Here is a 13557-nt window from a genome sequence, read left to right as displayed (position 1 = left end):
CTGGATTAGCCTTAGTATGGCTCCATGTAATTTAATCATCCATTGAAAATGCCCAGCAAAGTCATTCATCCTTCACTGGTTGAGAATACCTACTAGAAGCCAAGCCCCCATACTGTCTCCTGGGATACAGAGATAAATAGACATAGGAACTCACAGTCTAGTGCAGGAGACAGACATATATGCAAATGCAAATGATACCGTCTGATCAGAGCATTGAAATGGAGAGGAACATGGGAGGACAGAAGAGGAAAACTAAGTGTGAACATATAGTGCTTTTGCTGTCCAACATGTCTTCTTCTGGTAACATATCTCATCCTACTTAGATGGGTGTATCACCCAACTCTGGTGTGATGATTAATTTTAAATGTCAGTTTGACTGGGCTGAGGAATGCCCAGATAGCTGTTAAAACATTATTTCTGGATATGTCTGTGAGTGTGTCTCTGGAAGACATTATCATTTGAATCAGTAGACTGAATAGAGATCACCTTCACCAATGCCAGTGGACATCATCCAATCTGTTGAGGGCCTGAATGGAACAAAAAGGCAGAGGAAGAGCAAATTTGCTGTTTGCTTGATCTGGAATATCCTTGGATATTGGCACTCCTGGTTCTTAGACCATCAGAGTCAGACTGAATCATACCACCAGCTTTCCTGGTTCTCCAACTTGCAGGTGGCAGATCAGGGAACTTCTTAGCCTCCGTAATTGCATGATTCCTATAGTAAACAAACAAATGAATAAACAAACAATTGGTTCTGTTTTTCTGGAGAGCCCTGACTAATACATCTGGTCATTGTTATTAGTTTGGGGATAGACTCAATTCAGAAACTTTTGCTGGGACTATTGAGAAAGTGGGTCTGTGTTTCCACTGGGGTTGCTGAGTGGTAAGATGCAAATCTCTAGCTCTTGGTGGCTATCTTGGCCACCATGAAGAGAGAGCCTACTTGAGAACTGAATCAACATAGAAGAGGTCAGAGCCAAGAGATGATAGAAACAAATTGCAGATGACATCATTTGAGCACCTGGATCAAGCTATGCCTAAAATTACCTCTGTGCTTTTCTATTACTATCAATAACCCCTTTCTTTCGGCTAAAGCTTATTTGTGCTGTATTTCTGTCACTTTCAAGCAAAAGAGTCGTGATTTATACAACCGTCTATCTATACTCTGTGTGTGTGTGCACATGCCAGCGTATGCACACATATACACTGGTGTGTTGGTTAGTTAGGGAAGGCTTCCTGGAAGAAGTATGGCCTGAGCTAAATCTTATGTTGGTAGGAGTTACCTAAAGCAAAGGGAAATGTATTCAAGGCAGAGAGACAGCATGAGGGGGGTTGGGAGTAAACAGTTTGGTGTGGTGGGAGGGTAAAGTGAGAGTCAGAGGACGAAGAGACAAGGCTAGAGAGCAAGGCAGGGGCCAATTTGTGGAGTATTTGGAATGTCGTGTTAAGGAGATGGCAATTTGTATTTCTTATATGCCTTTTCTACAGCCTAGCCAAATTTTTACATTGCTTCTCTTTGTAATTTTTCTCCAGTAACATGTACCAACAAATAGTATCAAAGTAGAAAGCTCTCTAGGCTTGGAGTTTGGTCAAACTCAGGATCCACTGTGGATTCTGAATCACTAGAGGAGCCTCTTTGTGATGTCCTATTTGTTGGCTGCTCTAGGGGAGGCAATCTTTATCTTCCATTCCATGATTAAGAGATATATCAAGACACCAACCAGAATGTTCCTTCCATATGACAAAAAATGCCTTTGGTCTTCCAGGCTCAGCGTCATGTGTTCAGTGATGACTGAGCATCAACCATGTCCATGCCCTGTGCTAGACATTGGGGAGCATATTGAAGAATCAGACATGGTTCCTGCCCTCAAAGAATATCCAGCCCAAGGGAGGAAACAATTACAATAAAATATGATCAGGGCCACAGTAGAGTAATATAAAGGGGGCAATGGGTATATCAAGAAAGAATACCTTACAGGTATCAAGGAAGATTTCTTCTACCAGTGTGATCTTTGAACTGACTTGAAGAAGGAGTAGGGGTTTGCCAGATGGACAAGGATAAAGTGGAGGGTATTCTAAGCAGGAAGAAAAGTTTGTGCAAAGGCCTAGAGGTACAAGAGAACAGATTGTGCTTAGGGTGACTGCCCATAATTTGGTACATCCCGAGATCCAAGTGTGTGTTGTAGGGGGAGGTTGGAAGAGGGTTGTGGGTGGCAGGGGGAATAGTACTGTGTAAGCAGGAGCCACAAAATAAGGATCTTAGTCAAGGGACTTAGATTTTATTCAGTAAACAATGGGGAACCACTGAAAAAAAAATTGAACAGAGGAGTGACATACAGTTTGTGTTTTAGAAAGAGCATCCTGGCTACAAAGCGGTGCAAAGTGGAGAATGGATTTGCGGCATCAGGAAGCCCAGTTAGGAATCTGTTCCAATGGTCTAGGTGTGAGATGATGATGAAGTGGCGGTGGGCATGGAGAGAAATGGATGGATTTGAGAACTATTTTAGGACTGTAAATGGCAAACCTTGGTGGCTGAGTGGATGTCAGTGGTTGGGAAGAAAAAGGGAGAAGTTAAGTATGATATCCAGATTTCTGAAGTTTAATCTGAAATTAAAACACTGAAAGAAAGAAAAAAGAAATAAAATAAATAATAATAATAAAAACACTGAAAGAAAAACACTGAAAGTGCCCTAGATATTAAAACATCAAGTAATTGTCAGGTGCCTGACAGTTGTTCCAGAATTTAGGAACCTCTTTCTTTAGCAATCTGAGCTGCCAGACTCTCAGAGAAAGGAGCCAGACGTTCCCAAATTTGAACATGAGGCCTTACGTGTGGCTTTGTTCATGTATCTATATGGGTGAAGGGGTGGATGTATACACATCTAGGCACACGTACACATTCCTGGGACCACCTCCGCAAAGAAAATATTTGGAGAAAGTCATATTTTTCTGAAGTCCATCTGACACTCCTGGACAAAGGCAACAGGTTATTCTTTCCTCTTTGGGCTAGGTCATTCTAGATTCAAGCCAAAGCAAAACAGTTTCCTCTTTTGCCAATATTTCATAGATAGGGTTCATTTCTACTTACTTTAGAGTAAAAGTAAACTATCAAAGAAAAAAAGGATATTTATATCTATATTTTGACTGTCAACTGTGTACTTCTCCAGAGCTTCATCAAAACCACAGTGGGGACTTTGTTTTGCTCAAATGCTCAGTGCATTGGTGTACCTTCTCTGCCACTTCTCTGCAGGGCAAAATGATGGAAACTTTTTGAAAGTAAAAGGGCTGGATTTTGTGTGTATATGAACGTGTGATTTTTTTCTTTCCATGGCTGAAGTAATTGAGGTAAGAGCTTAATATGCACCAAAATTTTATTTTATTAATGACTAAGGAGTAATGAATGACTCGCAGAAAACAGAATTTGAGAAGTAGAATGGACTGGCTAACACACAGCTCAAAGCAAGGGGTGGCCCCTGGCCAAGCTGGGTACCATAAAAGGCCATCGTCAAGCCCACATTTTGGATCTCAGCAATTCATCTGATTTTCACATCCTTGATATGGAGTCAATCCCTGGCTGAAACTCCTGTAGAGCAATGGTAAACATTCTTCACAGCCCAGCTGAACCTGTACCAGATGACTGATTTCCCCAAGGGCAAATTGAAGGTTTCCAGTTGGGCTGACATTAGTGTGAGCTTAGAACACAAACAAACCAACTCCTGCTCCAACAAGCCTTCCTGGAGAACACCAACCACAACAGATGGCAGCCTCTTGCACATACACACACACACACACACACACACACACACACACACAAAAGCTGTCTAGATTTGTCTACTAAGGAAGGAAGAAGTTCTAAATCTATAGTCTCAAACATAATACCAAGCCAAGATCCTGAGATTCCATGAGACAATTGGTGTTTTTCTGAGTGGATAAAAGCATAGGTTGACCCAAATGGCAATAGAAGGAAGGATTCTTTATAAAAGTTACCTAAGGAGAAACTGAAACTCCATATTTCTCCAGCAGCATGTACTTATGATTTATTTAACAAAAGTACTGTCCCAGCTACAGTATTTTGTATGCTAATGTTATACTAGCTTTAATTCAAAAGAAACAGGCCTCTATCGTTATGTCTTTCCCTAGCCCCAGGCAAAATTCCCCAGGAATCAGACTCTTTAGTAGGTTAGTCTGCTTAGATTTCCCCTTTGTTGCAACCCTCACCTCCCACCTCCCCCCAACAACACACACGCCTTTAGGTGTATACTAGGTGGGAGGGAGGAGCTTGCTATTATTTTCTTGTAATCTGTATATGAAAAATACCTGCCACACTAGACTTTTATCGCTCTCCACTGATAATTTTCATTGCCCCAGATCTCTCCTCTGTGAGAAACATTCAGAAGAGCCAGGGTAATTGTTGGGCAGGGTGGGGATAAATGGAGAAACAAGGGCCTTAGAAATCCAAGTAGAATAGTCCAATGGATCCAATTGATGAGATTAAAAATGAACACTTTTTGATATCATTTATGACATAATCTGTTCCATTAAAAAATGCTTTGGGTCCCCCTTTGCCTATGAGTCAACTGGCCCAGGAATATTCTGGGTCCACCAATACTTGATTTTCCAAGAAAGCATGGAGGGATGATTAGTAAAGCAATGAATCTATTCTGCCTTTGGTTTCACCTGTAAAATGGTGACTCTAATTCTGACTCTTACCTTATTTTTCCCAATGGAGTGATGAAATTAAGAAGATGACTTGAGTATCTTAGAAGTATGTGCCATAGTACACAAGATAACAATCACAAAACACAGGTTAGATTTCTCTAATAGGATCATTTGCCTATGACAAATGAGAACTTCCCTAGTCTGTAAATAATCTTCAAACAATCTGTGAGACAGCACAGAAAGGGTTTCTGAAATAGTGACTGCTAGCACACAGACAGGAAGTAGGAAGTCTGTGACTCCAGAATGGAAGGAAAGGGAAAGAAATGAAATTAAGCAGTCTTTTGAGGTAGAGCCTGCTTCTAAGGGAGAAGGTAGAGCCTGCTTCAAGAATCGGTATGATCACTGTGGGAAGGTGGCCCTCAAAGCTAAGTTCAAGGAACACATCTTCATTCTCTCTCCCTCTGTCCCCCGCACATACTCAGATCAACCTCCCTTGAGGACTGCATGGAGCTTGGGCCTAACACCCACATACACTTCCTGTTACACAGATGTACAGACACAGAGGCACCTAGGCAATCAGAGCTGCATTCAGAAACAGGCCCATATAGACATTCAGAAGACAATATGGAATAGAAAGCAGACAGAGGACACACAAATTGCATAAAATGGATTGGGTAGATATATTTGGGGGGTAGTAGTGAATATTAATACTCTCATCCACACACAAGTTCAGAACCAATTGAGAGACATGGAAAGCAGAGAGGCAGAGATTTAAAATATCTGTTTATTACTGTTAAAATCTGGATTGGAGAAAAAGGAATATGTAGATGTCCATAATAGGCTTCTTAATACCCTTCCCACTTAGCTAGACAGAATTGCCAACTCACCCAAAGGTGGGGAAAGAGGTCAAGAGAGTTATTCTAACAGAAGTACTCCCAAATGGAAACATGAAGAGAGCAGAATGGAGCATTTCAAACCCTTCCCTCCCCTGCAAAAGAGGAGAATATGACAGAGACATGATTAATAAAGTCATCGCAGGATGCTTCTGCAGCCTCCCTGCCTTGAAATCCTGGTTTTACCATTTCCTGACTTAGTTTCCTCACTTGGAAAACAGTTACTAATACCTACTTTGCAGGGTCATTGTAATCATTGCCAATAATACATGAAAAATGTGTTGCATGGTGCCTAGCATTTAGCAATTGTCCTCTGAATGTAGGGCAAATTAAGCCCACTGAATGAATACTAAATTTTCTGTTGAAACATTGTTTCAGTAAATATGTAAGCCCTTTAAAAGAACTGTTATGGCCATACTACACAAAGTGATCTACAGATTCAGTGCAATCCCTATCAAAATTCTGATGGCATTTTTCAAAGAAATAGAAAAAAATTCCTAAAATTTGTATGGAACCACAAAAGACCCCAAATAGCTGCAACGATCTTGGGAAAGAAGAACAAAGCTAGAAGCGTTACTAGTGCCTGGCTTTGAAATATATTAGAAAGCTATAGTAATCAAAACAACAGGATATTGGCATAAAAAACAGACATATAAACCAGCAGAACAGAATAGACAGCCCAGAAATAAACCCCCGCACAGACATTCAGCTAATATTTGACAAGGGAGCCAAGAACATCCAATGGGCAAAGGGTAGTTTCTTCAACAAATGATCTTGAGAAGACTGGATATCCACATGCAAAAGAATGAAACTGGACCCCTATCTTATCATTCGCAAAAATTAACTTAAAATGGATTAAAGACTTAAATATAAGACCTGAAATTGTAAAACTCAGAGAAGAAAACATAGGGGGAAATCTTTGTGACGTTGGTCTCAGCAACAATTTCTTGGATATGACACCAAAAGCATAGGAAGCAAGCATAAGTATATGGGACTACATCAAAATAAAAAGCTTCTGCACAGAAAACACAAAACCCAACAAAACAAACAGTAGATAAGGCAACCTATAGAATGGGAGAAAATATGTGCAAACCATATATCTGATAAGGAGTTAATATTTAAAATCTATAAGGAACTCATACACTTCAATAGCAAAGAAGAGAAAGAAGAAAAGAAAAAAGAAAAAGCAAATAACTTGACTAAAAAATGGGCAAAGGATTTGAATGGACTTTTTTCCAAAGAATACATACAAATGTCCAACAGGTATATGAAAAGATGCACAACTCACTAATCATCAGGGAAATGCAATGTCTATCACATCATACCTGTTCGGGATGGCTATTATTTAAAAAAACCAGAAATTCATATTAACCATTGTTGGCAAGGGGGTTGAAAAATTGGAATCCTTGTGCATTGTTGATGACAATGTAAAACGGTGCAGCCAGCATGGAAAACAGTACAGAGGTTCTTCAAAAAATTAAAAATAGAACAACCATATGATCTAGAAATCTCACAACTGGGTATTTGTCCAGAAGAATTTAAATCAGGATCTTGAAGAGATATTTGCACTCCCAAGTTTATTGCATCATTATTCACAAGAGCCAAGAGGTGGAAACACCTAAATGCCCATTGACTGATGAATAGATAAAGAAGGTGTGAGATATATGCATATATATATATATATATATGTATATAATGGAATATTATTCAGCCCTAAAAAAGGAAATACTGTCATGCTACAACATGGATGGGCATTGAGAACATTGCTAAGTGAAATAGGCGAGTCACAAAAAGACAAACACTGCATGAGTCCACTTATATGAGAAATGTAAAATAGTCAGATTCATAGAATCAGAGTGAAATGATGGTTGCCAGGGGCTGAGGAGAGGAAGGAATGGATGTTGCTATTCAATGGGTACAAAGTTTCAGTCAAGCAAGATGAAAATGTTCTAGAAATCTGCTGTACAACATTGTGCATGTAGTTAATGATACTGTACTCTACACTTGAAAATTTGTTCAGAGGGTAGATTTCATGTCATATACTTTTGCCACAGTAAAAAAAATCTGATCTTTTACTAGAGCAAGGATTCTGAAGCTAGGGTCTATAAGCCTCAGCCCAAACTATATGCAACATGGGGTGATAATGCATAGCTTTCTAGGAGTTTCTAGGGGAGAGAGTGCATAGCTTTCACTAGACTCTCAAAAGAGTCCTTAATTCGGAAAGGAGCTAGAGGTGCTACTATGAGGAAAATTGTATTCAAATTTGTGTTAAAAAATAAAAAAGTTCAAAGAAGGACTGCTATTTCAATCTCCTTCCTACCAATAAAGGTAAACTGGTCAATAGATTTCTAATGAGAAAAGACTCCTGTGAGGATTTTTTTTTTATGAGGTGGAAGTAAACAACCTGTTTTTAATTTCTCTCTCCCTGTTTCGCTGATGGACCTTTTGCCCACCTCCCCTGTTGGCTCCTTTTTAGATCCTTTGTGATCCTTCTTGACTTTTAAATACTAGCATAATATTTTAAATATTAGCATAATCCAAGGTTTCATCTAAATCTCCATTTTCTTATCATTCTGATATCCCTGCATGAGATTATCCACTCCAAATGGCTTCAACTATAATCCAAATGTGTATTATCAATCACCATTCCTCTCTTGATATGCGGTTTCCTATTTCTACCTGCCTACTGGACTTTCCACCTTTTTACCCACAGGCAATTTAACATACTTTAGAGTGAATTTATCATCTGTCCATTGGCTGCACAGACACACACACGCACACACACAGAGAGAGAGAGAGAGAGAGAGAGGAGGAGGAGAGAAATACACCCCTGGACTCTTCTCCATTGCTTTATTTTCACATGGTTCATCTCCATCATTAAGGCTTTGTTTGCACATATAACTATGTTTAGCCACTTGCCAGGAAGTAGTCCCAGAATTTTCAAACTGTAGAGGAACTTAAGAAATCAAGTAGCTCAATCTTTTCCATTAACAGAGAGGGGCAATGATCTGCTTAATATCACACAGCAATTTAATGGCAGAACCAGCTTAAAATCCAGGCATCTCACATCCTACCCAGTACCCTTTCCATTACATAATCATGCTCCCACTAACTGTACTTCCAAGGAAGAATGAGATCCCTGCCACTAGCAGTAATTTTTATCAGTAAAGAAGCAAGATTATCCAGCCATCCGATGTTCAAAATGGCTACTTATGTGCTGTTTGCACCAGGGGCTAGGTAATTTATGTTCTTTTGCTGTAATAATGGAAAGGATAAACTGAAGAGTGCAACAAGACATCAGTGTGGAGTAAGTCTTGGAATGAAAATAGATTGTTTAAAGGCTAGCTCAGTGCTTGCTTTCATAATAAGGTTGTGAGGATTTTGACTCTTTCCTTACCAAAGTGTTTTCATATGTATTATTTCATTTTAGTCTTCAACAGGCCTGGGAGGGAGGGAGGTCAGGGCTTATTAGCTGAAGTTTACAGATGAAAAAAAATGAGACTGAAAACAGTTCAGTGATTTGCCCAAGGTCACCCATCTAGTTAGTGACAAGGCCAGGGCTCACATATGTGTCTCCTGCTTCCCAATCTCTTTTCTCTAGTCTAGACACATAATTCTAGTAGACCTTGAGTGATGACCACAGATCCTGTGAACTGCACTTTATAGATTTCAATACACTGAAACTGAAACATGCTAAGTTTTACCAAGTGACAATCATGGAGATAGAAGTCTTATGTCAAAAAGAAGACGAAGAAAAAAAATAAAAGCTCAGTTTCAAGGTGGGACAGAACAAATGAGTGTTATGTCATAGGTTGACATGCAATCAAGAAACTCAGCTGCCATTTTCTCAAATTTTCTGCTTTCTAGTAGGAGAAATGCAAACAAAAAATGAACATGATTGAAAGGGTTTTTGCAGGTCTAAAAATCTAAAAGATTGAAGGTGGTTCCTCACATGAATCATCTCTAAAGACTTTTTTCCTTTTTTTTGTTTTTTTAAAAATATTTCTATTGGAGTATAGTTGATTTACAATGTTGTGTTAGTTTCTACTGTACAGCAAAGTGAATCAGTTATACATATCTAAGGACTTTTAAAAAGCAGGTTATAAACACCAAAACTGCAGTTTTATTAAAGAAAAGTCAGGTCAGCATCATATAATGCAGACAGTCCAGGAGGCGGAGAAGAAAGGATTGGGGGAGGGAGGAGAGCCTGTGAGAGAAGTTTCAGTGACCTGAAGGGGCACACACAGGCTGAAGTGTGTTGAAGAGGCTGTGACAGGTGAGGAAATGGAAGCAAAGAGTGACAACCTTGTCCGCAGAAAGCTGACTGTGGAAGTAAGGGTGTCATGGTGTGTGTTCTTGGCGATGAAGAAGAAACTGCACAAGAAGAAGGCAAGAGATGGAACAGGCAATAGAGCATTGAGGGGTCGTGTGGAGTCACCACTGAGTTGTCAAAACTTTCCCTGCTACTGCGAAGCTCTTTAAAAACTCACTGCCTCAATGTGGCTCCAGAGACAACACCTCAGAGAGGAGTGGTAACCGTGCCCAGGTCAAGACTGAGAAATCAGCCCAAGATTTCGTAACAAATTCACTTTTGGGGACTGTTAGTGTGGGTATTTGTTTGGTCTGTCCTAAAAGCTCAGCTCAGACACTACAGCCTCAAGCATGAACAGATGAGCAGAGACGTTCTGGCCCCTGTCTAAAAGCCGATTCTTCCAAAAGGCACCACATTGTTAATTGGCTAGCTTATCAATGGATGCTCCTTCCTGTAGGTTTGTTTAGGAGTGAAAACAATACTGCTAGTCATAAAGTTTGCTGATTCCTGGCTTGGTCATCTCAGTGGGGCAAGTGCAAGGCCGTGCCAGGAACTCCAGATGACTGGAACATACATGAACACAGTGCTGCCCGTAGACGCCAGCACTGAGCCAGGGTGCGGCTGAGCCTGGGCAGGGGGCATCCTCAAAGTGCTTCTTTATTTAAACTATGCTCCGGGGCGATGTTTCATAATGACCCCACACACCTAGCTCATACACACAGAGCAGCCTACACACACAGCGCCACTGTGTTCGCTGGCCTGCTTGCTTGACTTTCCATCCCTCTAGGCAAGGTCCACAAATTAGCAGCTTTGTAACCCTCCCAGGACCCGGTTCTCGGGACCTTCAGAAGAAAAAGGCAGTCAGAGAAACATGAACGCGCTAATCGGGAAAGCAGCATTTCAGCCCACTCAGCCACGCGGGCCATCCACACTAACGACTTTCACCTCCCCTCGCCTCGGCTGGTTGGAGGGGCGGGGAACTCTGCAGTAAGGAGGAGAACCAAAGAGGGGGGCCTGCTTGAATGAAACAATGTAACAATTGATGTGAAGCCTCGCCTTGCTCCCACTCCCCAGCGATCCTATAGGCGAGGTCCCAGTGACTGCCCCTCCCCATTGCTCCGTTTTCTTGTCCATTACGCGCTATCCCTCCGCCTCTCCTTCTTTCTTTTCTTTTCTTTTTTTTTTCCTCCTTTCTCCTTCCCCCCCCTCCCCCTCTCTCCAGCTCCGTGTCATTTCCTCCTTGCGCTCGCTCGCTGCCCGAGCGTCTCCAGCCAGGAGAGTAGGCGGAGCAGGGCGGTGCGGGGTGGCGTAGCGCTGGAGGGCTATGGTGGTGGAGCCGCTGGGGGCGGAGGCAACGTAGCCCCCGCGGAAAAGGAGCCCCGCGGCCCTGAGCCGAGCGGAGGATGGAGAACCGGCCTGGGTCCTTCCAGTACGTCCCTGTGCAGCTGCAAGGGGGGGCGCCCTGGGGCTTCACCCTTAAGGGGGGTCTGGAACACTGCGAACCGCTCACAGTGTCTAAGGTAAGAACTGGCGGCTCTGTCCCAGCGGTGCCCAACTTTGAATGGGCGAGCGGGTACGCAGGCTGCCGCCGGACGCGGCCCTCAGACCAACTTTGAAACTTGTTCGGTGCTGGGGATGAAAGCCCCGACGTGAAGCATTAGCTGCACTGGTGGGGGGGGTCTGGCCACCAGCCCCGGCGCGGACACCCCTTCGGGGTGGCGGGAGCGCTGGATGAGAATGCGGCCGGCCCCGGGTTACAGCCCCGCGCGCAGACACCCTCGGGAGGGCTCGGGGGCCGATTCTGCTCCCCAGTGTCTGGGCGGCTACTCCCCTCCGTTGGAGCTGGAGGAAGTGGTGGCTGTTGGGGGTTCCTCCTTGGAAGTTCCCGTGCCCCTGCGGGACAGCGAGGGGCTGAAGGGACAAGCAAGGCGCCTTGGCACATTTCTTCACGGCGTCGGTCCCTGGATCCACCGGCGGGCCATCTCGCCCGGGCAGGTTGCGGGGCGAGGGTCCGGTGTGGGAACGGAGATGAGGCATCGGTGGCTTTCGTCAGCCTCACTTCCCACGGCCGGACGCGCGCACATCCATTCAGCCGGTGGGGCGTTGCTGCTGCCGCTTGGGCTCGGCCTTTCCCTCCCGCCGGAGTCCTGCCCCAGCGCCGGCGAGATTTCCTGCACGTTGAGGAGAGTGGAGGAAACTTTTGCGCCATGGAGCGCAGCTGTGCCGCCGCCGCCGCCGCCGCCGCCGCCGCCGCCGCCGCCGCCGCCGCCGCCGCCGCCGCCGCCGCCGCCGCCGCCGCCGCCGCCGCCGCCGCCGCCGCCGCCGCCGCCGCCGCCAGGGTTTGTTTGTTTTAGGAGGCTGTGGTCTGCAGGAAGCCAAGTTGCAGCTGAGGGCAGGGGAGAGGAGCTCTCTCGAGCGCTCCAGAATCCCTGAGCAAGCCATCCCCCGGTAGGGGTGAGTGTAGGGGGTGGGGGCCGCGGGGGCTGCAACTGGGAAGAGAGATTTGCAGGACTCACCTTGAGGCGCCAGATGGCCAAGGGAGCGAACTTCACGAACTTTATCCTGTTTTTTTTTTATTTTTGTTTTTGTTTCTCTGAAATGCTCAAATCTGAAAAGCCCTTCCCCTTCCAACCCGCTCAAATTGCAGTTGAGGTGGAAGACGTGGGTTTGGGCTGCAGATAAAAAGATGTGGTTTCTCTGTGGGGAACAAATGTCACTTTATTGTTTTGGCTTCTTAACGTGGGTCACGTCTCAGCAGGGGGTGGCGAATGCCCCCGCCACACCCCCGCGTAACCTGTGCCCCTTTCGCCAGGCACCGGAGCTGCTGGTTAACTTGTAGGGGGTCCTTCAGGCCTTGGGGGCCACACTCTTAGCAATCCTGGGGTGTTGCCATGGGGTGTACCAATCATCTTGAGCGCCTGAGGCAAAACTTTGAGGGGCTGTCAGGGAAACCTGGTATCTTTAGCTTCCCCAAACACCAATAACCAGCCCAGATCTTCATCCAGCACCCCCTTTCCCCATACTAGTCATGTATTTCTAACCAGCCTAAGATTGCTTTGTCACCCACTGTCACGCCATTCCTTCCCCCCCGCCCCCAAGGCACTATCCCTTTCCCTCCAGTATTATCCGGAGGGAGTAATAAGCTTTTTTTTTTTTTTTTAAACACTCTCAAACAACCCCTTTGAGAAGGGGAATCCTGGCCTTCAGGAATTTCTTCTAATCAAACTCCTCCTCTCCCCGCTGTTTCCACCAAGGTCAGAACTGTCTATGCAGCCCTCCATGGTCTGGCAGTTCCCCCCTTTCTTTTTCTCCTGACACCACCCACAGACTTTCCAGTCTGCCCAGACAACCTGCCTTGGAGAGGTCATTTTTCACCCCTGCCCAGGGCTGACCCATCCTGAGAAGCACCCCAGAGAGTGGTTGCTGCTGTGGTCCTGGATTGTTTTGTGAACCAGCAGGAGCATGGCAGGGGGGTGTTACTAAGTATGGGGCAGCCAACAATTTGTGGTCTGGCTGGGGGATTATTTGAGGGTAGATGAGGGTTTCCTTGGCCAAGCTGTTGAGGAAATGACTCGTGTGTTGAGAGGCAGGGTGCCTTTTAACGACTCCCTTTCTGCTGAATGTACAGTTGACCCCTATTATATATGAAGGCTCATTATTACACACATTTGGATATGCAGGGGGTAACATCAT

The 13557-nt window shown here is 44.4% G+C and overlaps 1 protein-coding gene across 2 annotated transcripts in view; it reads left to right on the top strand.

Annotated features, from left to right (window-relative positions):
* The first annotated feature begins 11126 nt into the window (after window positions 1–11126).
* SHROOM4 (shroom family member 4) overlaps window positions 11127–13557 on the top strand; it is a 199620-nt gene continuing 197189 nt past the window's right edge. For both annotated transcript variants that reach the window (XM_059910096.1, XM_059910095.1), the window contains exon 1: window positions 11127–11384. In XM_059910096.1, the coding sequence (XP_059766079.1) occupies window positions 11268–11384 (117 nt within the window). In that variant the 5' untranslated portion in view covers window positions 11127–11267. The remainder of the gene's footprint in view (window positions 11385–13557) is intronic.

The sequence above is a fragment of the Balaenoptera ricei genome, chromosome X (genome assembly GCF_028023285.1).
Source record: "Balaenoptera ricei isolate mBalRic1 chromosome X, mBalRic1.hap2, whole genome shotgun sequence".
NCBI classification, from domain to species: domain Eukaryota; kingdom Metazoa; phylum Chordata; class Mammalia; order Artiodactyla; family Balaenopteridae; genus Balaenoptera; species Balaenoptera ricei.
Note: the sequence above shows the minus strand (reverse complement) of the source record. Positions and strands in the feature narration are given on the sequence as shown.